We start from the raw sequence: 12,000 nt of genomic DNA on the forward strand, positions 1-12,000 counted from the left end.
AGTTTCACTTGGTAACTCATTCTCATGTTAACTTATTCAAATGATGGGTAAATTTAAGCCCATTTACTTCATCTTATTGTTCACGTCTATTTCTCCTTGGTATGGAGGTGAATAATACTTTAAACTATTCTTCTAACTGAGGACTGTTTAATATTGAGAACTATTTGCTGATTCACTTTCCAGAATCCTTTTATAGATCATGATTTGTTGACAGAGATGGTTCAGTGTCCAAATATCCTGATTTTTTGTTCTTCATAAAAAATAAATTTTCACTGATCCCTTTTTTCATCATCTATATTTTCACTGTAACCAGAGAGCCATCTATATAACCAAAATTTGTCTTTATGTATTTTAATTAGCATTTACAAAGAATGAGGAAAACTTTCTTGTTAAAGCAAACTTGAATGCTCTTTCTGTTATCTAGATATTGAAAACAAAAAAATCATTCACAGTATTCTGAAATGTCAGGCTGTACACACAACTCTTTGAGAGCATTCTCATCTTATAGTGAAGCATTCTACCCTTCATAATTGGTGAAGCAAATACTACTGATTGTGTGTAGTGTTTCATCCACTGTGATGGCTAGAACATAGATTTAATGAAGAGGAATAATGTGAAATTAGCTGGAAAATTGCCTGGCACCAGACTATGAAGTGAAATCAAGCCATAATTTGAAATGAAAACCAGAGGAGTTCATCTTTTACCCAATAGAATATAAGTTTATTGAGGGCAGGGATTATTTTGATTTCTATATTTTCATCCCCAGGACCTAGCACAGTACCTGGCAGGTGGTATATGCCTAATACATACTAGTTGAATTGCACTAAGTCCTAGAGGTAGTAGGAACCACTGAAGATTTTTGAATAGGGGAGTGATATAATCAGACCCTTGCTTTAGGCAGGTTCTATTGGTTGTGTGGAAGATGAATTGGAGAGGGGAAAGAGGGTAAAAATTACTGCAGTAGTCCAGTTGACAGGTGATGAGGGCCTAGACCGGGTGGACAGCCAGATAAATGGATGTAGCACATATTATAGAACCACAGTATCAGCTCCTACTCTGTACTGATGAGGCTAGGCCCCGGATCATGACTGCAAGGCCTTCTCAGGGCTCTAGAATTTACCCTGAGGAGTTGACAAGTATCTTTTCCAGAGCCCTTATCCATATTGATTGTGAGGGCATTATAATTTACTTAGCCAAACTTAAGTAGCTTTTAGAAAGTTATTTACTAAGATGGTACATTAAGAACAACTGATACAAAACATCCCCCAAAAAGTCCAACATACTCTCCCACAAGTACATACAGAATCCAAGGGAAAGTGTGGTCAGGCTTAGGGATCACATATAGCCAAGGGGTAACTCACGTATCTTCTGTAAGTTATTTTCTCCCTTCTTGGGGTGTTCAAGATACTCACCTTAGGCATAGTGTAAATTATTTTCTAGGCTTCTTGTGGTGCTACAAATATGCTTTTCAACATCATATCCATCATCATATATGCCCATTCATAATATTCTAAAATGTCAGCTGCTGCTATCTTGGAGGATGTTGCTAGGACACTGATGAGAAGACGGGAAGTCTAAAACCCCCTGGACCTTTGAAAATTGCAAGGTCCCCCTCCAGCCAACAGGCGAATGGGGAAAGGATACTTAGGCCCAGGCCAAAGCTGAGCCATCTTCTTCCCTCCCAAGCAGCTCCTCTTCAGAGGCGTTGTTGGAATACTTTCTCTTGGCTTTTGCTCATTCCAGTCTCTTAGGACCATATACTGGTTTGGTATTTCATAAATGACTCATAGGGCATGATAAAGTTTCCTCAGCCAATCCAGACATATTTCTTATGCAATTTGATTTTGGCTCATCAAAGACTTTTCCTGCACATCATCATCATCACAAGTAACATTTATATAGCGTTACTCCGTTCTGGGCAGCGTGTTCAGCACCTTGCAGTCGTTACCTCATTTGATCCTTGCAACAAGCCTGGGAGGTAGGCACTATTATTTTGCAGGCAAAAATTAAGTGGCTTGCCCGGGGTCACACAGTTAGTAAGTGTCTGAGGTCAGATTTGAACTGAAGATTTTCTTGACTTTAGGCCCAGTACTCTGCTACACTACTTAACTTCCTAGCAGATTGAATATATAAAGGGAAATGGAGACTAAAGAATTGTGGATGACTCTTAGGTTGTGAGCTTGGGTGCCTAGAAGAATGGTGGTACCCTCAACTGAAGTAGGAAGTTTGTGATGTGAGCTTCTTGAAAGCAGACAGTGTTTATTATTGTCTTTGTATGCTAGCAACTCACACAGTGCCTGGCACATAAAATAGGGACTTAACAAATGCTTGTTGAATGACTGAAAAAGGAAGAAGGTTTGGGGAAGGCAATAAGGTCGGTTTTGGACATGTGTTTGAGATGCCAGTCACACACGTGGGACTGGAGCTCTCGAGAGACATTAGGACTGGATACGTAGATTTTCGATTCATCTGCGTAGAGATGATAATTAAATCCATTGGAGCAGATGAGCTCTTCAGAGAAAATGTAGAGAGAGAAGACTAGAGGGCCCAGGACAGAGCTCTGGGCAGTGGTTAGAGTTAGGAGAAAGAAGGTAGTCATCTAACAAGGGAGACTGAGGAGTGTTAAGACAAGTAGAAGAACCAAGAGTGAGCAGTGTTATGAAAACACAAGGAGGAGAGAGTATGAAGGAGGGAGTGATGAGCAGTAGCAAAAGCATCGGATAGGTCAAGAAGGATGAAGACCAGAAAAGACCATTGTTTTTAGCATTTGTTAGATTTTTGGTAGCCTTGAAGAAAAGGGTCAGTTTCAGTAGAGTGGTGAGTTAGAAGCCAGATAGCAAGAGGTTAAAATGTAAGTGGATTATGAAGAAGGGAAGCAAGTGTAGACAGCTTTTTCTATGAATCAGTCAAAAAGGATTTAATATGAATGGGAGGAAAATTATGAATGATAATTTATGGGGCTGGGTCAAGTGAAAGTTTTTCAAGGATGGAGAAGACCTGAATTTTTGTGTAGACAGAAAGGAAGGAGCCAGTACATAAGGAGAAATCAGAAATGTGTTTAAGTGACATATGATCAAAAGGACGTGCTTCCCATTTGAAATAGCAAGGAACAGTTTTAAGAAGAGTAAGCTCCTGATAGATGGCTTGATTTCTGAGTAAAGGAGGAGGCAAAATCCTCTGCAGAGAGCGAGGGGGAGGAGGGATGGTGATATCTCCCTCCCTGAACGGCTTGCCCTCTGTAGAAGGAAGCTCTTCTTTGTGCTTAATTGTAGTAAGAAATCAGAAACTCCTTGAGTATCAGGACTGTTGCATTTTTCGTTTTTGTATCCCCCTAGTGTCTAGCACATAGTTGGTACTTAATATTTGTTGAGTTGAATTGATCCATATATGTGTTGTATTTCTCTCTCTGTTTAGTTTCAGGACCATGTCAAGGCCTGCGGCAAATGCAAAGGGCCTTGCAAATTCCATGTTGTTGGCTGTACTGAAATGGTGAGTGAGCACAGTTTGTGTTTATTTGCGGTGGTAGAAGACTGTTGCTGTTCAATATATATAGCTCATAAACAGAGACTGAGAATCACTGAATCTTATTCTTTTAGGCATTATTTAAACAGCTGAAATATTATAAAGCTCAGAATAAATCTTATATATGAAGTTATTCTACTGTCTCAGTTTGTTAAGATCATATTATTTTAGATAAAATTTATGCCCTGTCTTGCATTCTCATTAGTAAGTTGACTGCTCTTAAATGTGTTTTCTGACATTCCTTACACTTAGGGGTTGTCACGTCAGGGGATTGTTTCATGTTCCCCTTTTCAAAATTTAAGCAGTTTGAAGCAAGCAACTCGACCTTCTAGGCACTTAAAACCTTTGTAGAGAGGTAAAATATATACATGATTTGCCACAAAAAAAAAACATTTTAGGAATGAGTATCAAAAACTCAAAATAATAATGGGACGAATTAAAAAATTTAAGTTCCAAGAGCAGACCTGTGTTTATCAGGGAGACTTGTTAGAATAAGTAAGTCTTGAGCCATCAAATGTAGATGTTCAGAGACTGTCATGATAATACAAAAAAATTACTAGTATAATAAATACAAAGTGATTTAATAAGCAAATTGTCTATCTGTGAGACTTTCTGGCCACATGCTAGTAATGCATTGTGTTGAGCATTCTTTGTCTACAGTTGTAAATAATACAACCTGTCTTTAACCCAAGAGATTTGGAACTTTCAAATTCGTTGGTCAAGTCTTGCAGATTTTATAGATTTAAAAGGGTAAATTGATTTATATACAATTAAGGAAATTTCATGGACCAGGATGAAGATTTAAGCAGAACTTACAGTGTAAGAACCAAGATTTGAAAAAAATATTTTGCATGAGTTTACTTGAGTGTTAGTATTAGCTCTGCAGAAACTTATCTTGGAGGCTGGTGTGAGGCACGTGGGGACAAATGTTATATCTGAGCTCTTTGAAGGAAGGTATTTTGTATATTGAGAGGAATGGTCAAAATACAGGCGATCTGGTCAGTTATATTCATTTGGGAAGTAAAAAGAATTGCCATTGGTTTTTATCACATTTCAGATTCTTACGTGATGCTTAAATGGGAAATTTATCTGTTTTGAATCTTGAATATAAAATGTAGCTGATTTACTTGTAGTCAATAATGGGTACACTGGTATCCTTGAAAAGAGGTTGGGGGGAGGTCAAAGTTTGTCATGGTTTTAAAATTTTGTTTCCTCAAAATTTATCAAAAAATAAAAATTTCTGGGCATCTTTGAGGTCCTTGATCTTTTTATCTTTCTACCCTTAAGTGTATATATCTCTTCTTTTCACTTATTGAATTAAAATTGTGATCTCCTTCTTTGTAAATCTGTAAATTATAATATACTATAATCACTTAAGAGCTTTCCCTCATTTCTCTAGGTAGAAAATGAGAAACAGCAGGATCACGAAATTCAGAAGGTGGCTGAACACCTTTGCATGTTGTTAAACTTTGTCCTTGAAGCCAGGCATTTCCATGGAGATATTGGTCCCCTTCTTGGCCAAGGTGACATGGGGGGCTGGGGAAACAACTCATTGGCCTTAGGGTCAGAGATGTCCAAGTCTACAGAGCTGTTGGAGAGATGTGAAACCTTGGAAAGAAAAACAGTCACTTTTGAGAACATTGTCTGTGTCTTGAACCGGGAGGTGGAGAGAGTGTCCATGACAGCCGAAGCTTGCAGCAGGCAACATCGCCTAGACCAGGAGAAAATTGAAACTCTCAGTACCAAGGTCTGTAATCTTGGGGAGTTGCAGTGGTTTTCTTCCTTTGGGACTGTACTTGTGTTTGCATGCCCCATGTGTGTTGCAGTGACTATTCACTGACTATCCTTACTACTTTCTACTTAAATCTTGCACTTCAAAAGCATAGAATTTTAGAGCTGGAAGAGACAATGTGTGTCATCTGTTCCAGCCATTCATTTTACATATAAAGAGACCAGCGTCACACAGCTAGTTAGTGACAGAAGTGGGAATACATCCCTAGTCTCCTCATTCCTGGTTCGTTGCTGTTTTCTCTACATTGTCTACCTCCCTTCTTTCAGTAGTGATCTTGGGAGCTGAAGACCTGGCTCCAGAGATTTCTAAAAAGGTATTATAAAACTTAATTTTCTTATCTCCCAAAATCCTTACCAGGTGAACATTAGTTGTTGTCTTAATTGTTATGTTGTTTTCAAGAAGTAGAAATCTACTGTCACTGCTTTTTCCTTCATCCCATTGACCACAATGATAGAAATATTCCTGGAGCTAGGTAATTTTTGATGTTCTGTGGCAGCAGCTTTTCATAGTTTTTGAGACTGAGGTATCTGTGTTATTCTTGGTGCCCTAGAATCTCAATTCCCAGATCATATTTGGGAAAGGATTTGTATTTTAGGGACCAGTTAAATACATCCCAATACATTCTTTCAAGGAACTATAGAGATGCCTCAGGAAACATCTCTTGAAAATTTCAATCTTACAAGAAATTGATAGAAAGTTCAGATGTGGGGAATTTGGATTGTCATGTTTTGTTGAATTGGATTTCAGTGGCAGATCATACTGTCCCTAGCTTTCCCTATAATATTGAAAGTACTCTTGATGGAATTTGTGTCAGAAGATTCCAACAAGACAGTCACTCCCTTGGAACTACAGCAGATATGTAGGTCTAACAAGACTACAATGTGTATTCTAACCATTAGGTCCAGCAGCTGGAAAGGAGTATAGGATTGAAAGACCTGGCAATGGCTGACATGGAACAGAAGATCCTTGAGATGGAAGCTTCCACTTATGATGGAATTTTCATATGGAAGATAACAGATTTTGCTAGGAAACGCCAGGAAGCCATGGCTGGCCGCTCTCCTGCCATCTTCTCTCCAGGTTGTTCTCTCGAAAATAACCTTGTAACTGGCACCTTTTTCTGTGCCCCACATATTTCATTTATTCAGGTGGGCATGTGGAAATGTCACCTGCGATTCAAGTTTAGAATATTTCCACTTTAAGTCTTTTTTATTTTTTTCATGAATTAAAACTGCACTGACTAGACTTGGGCAGTTAAAAAAAGAGAAAGAATAGGAATCTATTTAGGGGAAATATCTATTATCCAACTTGTGAATTTCATTAAGTTCCCCCTCTTCTCTTGCTATTCTGCCACCGGTGTCCTAGCATACTGATAACATCACTACCTGGAGGTTATATTGCTCCTTGGCATATAGTCAGCTTTCTCTTATTCTCACATGACTTATCCAAGACAAATGTTGAATTCTAGTTTGGTTTCCCTCTGCTACCTAAGAGGTATTTGATAGACCCATCTCTACCATCAGCTGGGGAGCCTAGAGATTGCAGGTTCAGCCTATTTGGGCTAAGATCAAGCTAAGTAAGGCAAATTTAATGCCTCAAAAATTTTATCCTGTATTCCAGAACTCTTTAGAATATTTTTAGGATTCTCTTTGTTTTGAATTATCTTAACCAGCACTCCTCTTTGCTAGCCCATGTAGTCAAGAATTGACCCTAATGAGGTTTTCTCACTTTTATGTAAAGACACCATAGATCTTTGGTTATATGGATCCTGATGTCTCAAGACAATTAATCTGGAGCAGGTGTGAAAGAGACCTATAATGATGAAGTGAAAGACTTTATCTGACAATAAAAATATTTAAGATATTTCTTCTATAATAGATATCTCCCTGCAAAAATTCTGCCTCCTCTTCCACATCTTGGTTAACATCTCAAGCAAAATGCAACTTTTCCACAAATGTTCATATTCACTTTGAAAGTATCAAGAGATTAACTTTTTTGGGTGTTATTCAAGTCACCTTGGTGATGACGTTAAAGTGATTGAGGGAGGAACTGAGCACACAAATCCAGGCTTCTCTCAGTTGAGATGGAGAAAGTAGAAATTTCATTAGGAAAAAGCAGAGGTAACAAAAGATAATTTTCTCAGTGAAACTTGAGGTTGCAGTAGATTAGTAAAGATTCCCCTGATGTCAACCAAGGGGTACTACTTCTTAGCTCTTCCCTATATAAGTCAGGGGAAAAGGGCTGTTTGATATTTCAGACAGTCATAACGCTGCTCTTATTAAATTCATAAATATACTCCTAACTTAATTATAAATTTCCTTTGGGCTTGAGTTTATGGCAATTACCTGGAGTTTATTTTCTCCCTGCTTTGCTTTAGTTCTCTTTATTCAAAGTGCACATCTTTCTGAGATAAAAACCTTGAAATGGGAAAACCTCCACAGCATTTGTGACATCCTGTCATATCCTTGTTATTTATAATATCATGGCTTCACCAGTGATTCTAGGACCAGCTGTTTGTTCATCTGCATCTTTGCAGTGTTTATGCTTCTGCCTTTTCTTACCTCCCCTTCCAAATTTTTCATTGAGGTCTGTACAGTTAGGGCTAACTCCTTTTCTAAATCCTTTATCTGGCTGTTTTTTATTTAATATGAATTTGTTCTTGGGTTAGTAATGTATCCTAAAAAGTGTTTGTTTCCATTTACCTACCTGATAGCTCTTTCTTTATAGGCTAACTCTGTGGGGGTTGTTGCTTTATTTAAAACCAGTTTTCTTCTCAGCCATTTCTTTCTTTGGCTCTGAAAACTGAATCCTTTCTAGACAGGGAGCCTTCTATCTCTCTTTTGGAAATTGGAAGCCTGATTGTTGGGAAACCCCCAAGAGAAATTCAGTAAGAACAATCCCACTTGAAAACAAGTCAGGTTTTTCTTCCCTCTCTCTCCTCCTCCAGTTTTGTCCAGATATTTATTATGTACATTTTGCATTGCTTTGTTAGCCTTCTACACGAGCAAATATGGCTATAAGATGTGTTTGAGAATTTATCTGAATGGGGATGGCACTGGACGTGGGACCCACCTTTCTCTTTTCTTTGTCGTGATGAAAGGACCAAATGATGCACTTCTCCGTTGGCCCTTTAACCAAAAGGTAAGCCTGACCGGGTAAACACAGGGCTTGTCTTTCAATTCTGGTAGCAGTGAGGGCTTCTCAGATACTATCTTGCCTCTCATTCTCTTCCGCAAACACCCACCTAGTTCCCAGAGGACTCTCCAAGGTCAGGCTTAATTCTCGTGAGTCCTACTGTAGAAAATAGTTTAACTAAGGTCTTCCACCTACAAACCATACCCCTGCTTTAGAAGGCCATCTGGCATGTGAAGTTTAAGCAAACATTAATCATTTTATACATCACTCTAACCGAGAGCTAATGGATTTTATATTTTGACTATCTGAAGTCAGTCTTCAATCAGCTGAATTAAAGATCTGTGGATTGGGCCTATAAGAAAAGTGTTCTTTCTTGTTGAAGTTGCCAGAATATTATGCTTTTTTACCTATCAGTACCTCTTCTCCTAATATGGAGCTGATCCAGAAGGAGAAGAAGCCTTGTTCAACTTAAGAGGAAGATATACTCTTGACGTTTGGTCCTAAACCTGATGGCCAAATGATTTATTAGCCCTTGTTTTTTAGCGTAATGATTGCTCTGTCTCCAAAGAGCTTCTCTTCCCTCATATATTTGCAAGTAGCTCTGAAGAAATTAGATCTTTTAAATTATGTTTTCCTCTGGAAAAGTATAGTTTCTGCAGGAAGAGTAACATGTACTTTCCAGTCTCTTGGATAAACAAACACCTTTATGGGGTGAGCATTAGCAGATTGAAAACACAGAAATCAGTGTTGAGTTTGTCATCTTCAGGCTCTGTATGTGGAAGGTACATTAATCCGCCAATGAATAGACTACATTTGGATTCTTTAAAATTAATACCAAGAATTTAACACTCGGTGCTGTTCCTAGTTCCTTTGAGGTACGGATTTTGGGATCTCGTGGCCACTGTTGCAAAAAGCAAGACTCATCCTGTTCCTTGTGGAATGTAAATGATCTTGTCTTGCTTCGGTTTGGTTCTTGGGAAAACAGGAAGCTGTGATTGCAAAGCTTGGAATCTGATGTGACATTCTGACAGTTTCTTTACTACTGGGGCTTTCCAGGCTTTCAACCCAGCTCCTCAGAGGTGGTGGGTGTGGGGAAGTTGAATATAGGAGAATAGAATTGAGCTTTCAGATCAAGTTAACACTAGGAAACTGCATAACTTCCTCTATCTTCTGTTTCTACTCTGTGCTCATAGGTGACATTAATGCTGCTAGATCAGAACAACCGGGAACATGTGATTGACGCCTTCAGGCCTGATGTGACATCTTCCTCTTTCCAAAGGCCAGTCAGTGATATGAACATTGCCAGTGGCTGCCCCCTCTTCTGTCCTGTCTCCAAAATGGAGTCAAAGAATTCTTACGTGCGCGATGACGCCATTTTCATCAAAGCCATCGTTGATTTGACGGGTCTCTAATGCCACCTTTCCATCAACATACGGGAGCCTAGTGCCAGCCTGGTTTGGAAATGTCTCAGGCAGGGGTCTCACCTACACATCTACGGGCAGAGCCCCCCCCAAACACACTCCAAGCTCATAGGGCAGAGGGGTGGGGCCAAGGCAGGCCTGCAGGGAAAGGCCCTGACCTTCAGCTAAGAGTGATATACAGGACCAAGAGGAGAAGGCACTGGCTAGACCTTGGATATTAGAGGCACTTGGTTTGAGACTTGTCAACAGAGATTGGGAGTCAGTGAATGGGCAACCACTTCTAGGAAATAGGCAATTCAACCCAGGACTGGTTTGAAATTTGCTGTGGGTCTGCAAGCTCCTGCCTATAAAAGATACTCGATACACTATCTGTGTTGTTATAAGGGGGGTGGGGGATAGCAGACTTACTTTAAGGGAGGGGGGGATGGGGAAACATGTTAGTCAAGAAAGAAAGTATTTCTCTCTGGCACTGTGCTTAGAGGGCTCTTCCCAGCGGGGTTGTTAATTTAGACCCTGCAGCCCACAGTAGCACATAGGAGCAGAAAAAGATCCAGGAGAATTGACAAGAAAAGACTGTCAAGGACCCATTATGGCTCAAAAGGTGCCCCTTGCTGGCACCTGAGATTGTAGGAAATCACTTTGATCACCTAAATCTGATCATGCAGGGACACAGAGCCACCTTAAGATGGTGGGAAGTGATCCCTGGGGGATAGAATTGGCCCTTACATGTAACTACTGATTAGCCAGCCAAAGAATTTTCCAACATGGCCTTTTATTAAAGAAAGGTCAGTTCATTCTTTTGATTCCCTGCTTATACCCACTTTGTGTGGCAAAGGCTATCCTGTTGGATGGCCGTGCAGGGAGGTTGCTATGATAGGATGTGGTTAGTCACATCCTTCAATCCCTACTAATTTTAAATATCACATGGAAGGGGAAGGGGGGGGAAGAATGAGTAGGGATTATCCACCCCCTGGGCCCACACCAATGATTTGTATTATCTGCATTTTCAAATGAGAGAAACAATCACTATTAAATCTTTTTTTAAAAAAAATTGTGGGTACTGACATGTTGACATGCATTCAACTCCGTATCTCCCTGATTATTTGAAAAGTACCCTATAGTTCTCTAGAAACCATCATTTATTTGAGATTTTTCAGTGTTATCTCCCCCTATTCCCTACCCCTCACCCTCCTTGTTTAGCATTTATTTGCCTAGAAGACAGATTGTAGCCATTTGATTACTTCCTTGGTGACCTTTGAGTGGGGAACCTGAGCATAAGAAAAGTTAACCTGTTGTCAGGAAGCAGGCCAGATGAAGAGTGGTTGAGGGAGGAGCAATTGTATGCTTGTTGGTGCAGAGGTGAAATAATCTGGGTGTGGAAAGAGCAGACTTGTCTTGAGAAAGACACGTGTATTTGATGCTTTCTCCCTCTTCAAATAATTTATCTGATCTGAATCAGTACAAGAATTTGGAAAATTGGGTCATCCCTGGCTGCTTCTGAGTAACATTAGGGCCCGAGTCCCATGGAATGATGAGGAGAGGGAGGGTCCTCTGCTCTCCCCTCTGGGCCTTTCTGGTGAAGGCCATCTTCCCTACAGATTTGTGCGATAAGGGATAGATAATAGCAACCAAAGGTTTTAGAGAAAGTTATAGGGCAAACTATTCCCCAACCCCTAACTTCCAATTACCAATCTGTGATCCCAGGTTCCATCCCCAGATTGGACAAATTAATTGAGACAAAATTCCCAAACTGTCACCTATCCCTGAGGGGTGAGTTTTCCATAATATTCAAGTCATATTTGTCCCAGGATCTTTCACATGACAATCTTATGAGACTGCCTGAACCTTAAGCACTTAATCCTTTTTGAAGGTAGATTTAGCTCTGCCTTTGACATCCTCTGAGAAGTTTGGAGTGCCCCAAAACCTCAAGTCCTTATCCCTTTTGGAGGAGAGGACTAGAAAACCCACAGACACGTTCTCTGTGGCCCTGGGAGCCAGAATAAATGTTCCCCTTTACCTCCATTACTTAATTGACTGCACCAGTTGCACATCTCCAAACTCAACAGATTTGATCCTTAATTTTTTTTAAAAAATGTTTTATCAATGGCTCTTTATATCACTGTCAGTTCCCAA

General features: G+C 39.8%; 1 protein-coding gene across 4 annotated transcripts in view; it reads left to right on the forward strand.

Annotated features, from left to right (window-relative positions):
* Positions 1-10,918, forward strand: part of TRAF2 (TNF receptor associated factor 2) — a 51,910-nt gene extending 40,992 nt beyond the window's left edge. For 2 of the 4 annotated variants that reach the window (XM_036752689.1, XM_036752692.1), the window contains 5 exons: positions 3,415-3,489; positions 4,922-5,269; positions 6,214-6,391; positions 8,304-8,452; positions 9,640-10,918. In XM_036752689.1, coding sequence (XP_036608584.1) covers positions 3,415-3,489; positions 4,922-5,269; positions 6,214-6,391; positions 8,304-8,452; positions 9,640-9,858 — 969 coding nt within the window. In that variant the 3' untranslated portion in view covers positions 9,859-10,918. The remainder of the gene's footprint in view (positions 1-3,414; positions 3,490-4,921; positions 5,270-6,213; positions 6,392-8,303; positions 8,453-9,639) is intronic. The other 2 variants (XM_036752690.1, XM_036752691.1) reach the window with 1 other exon arrangement.
* The last annotated feature ends 1,082 nt before the right edge of the window (positions 10,919-12,000 follow it).

Source organism: Trichosurus vulpecula, chromosome 3, assembly GCF_011100635.1.
Source record: "Trichosurus vulpecula isolate mTriVul1 chromosome 3, mTriVul1.pri, whole genome shotgun sequence".
NCBI lineage: Eukaryota > Metazoa > Chordata > Mammalia > Diprotodontia > Phalangeridae > Trichosurus > Trichosurus vulpecula.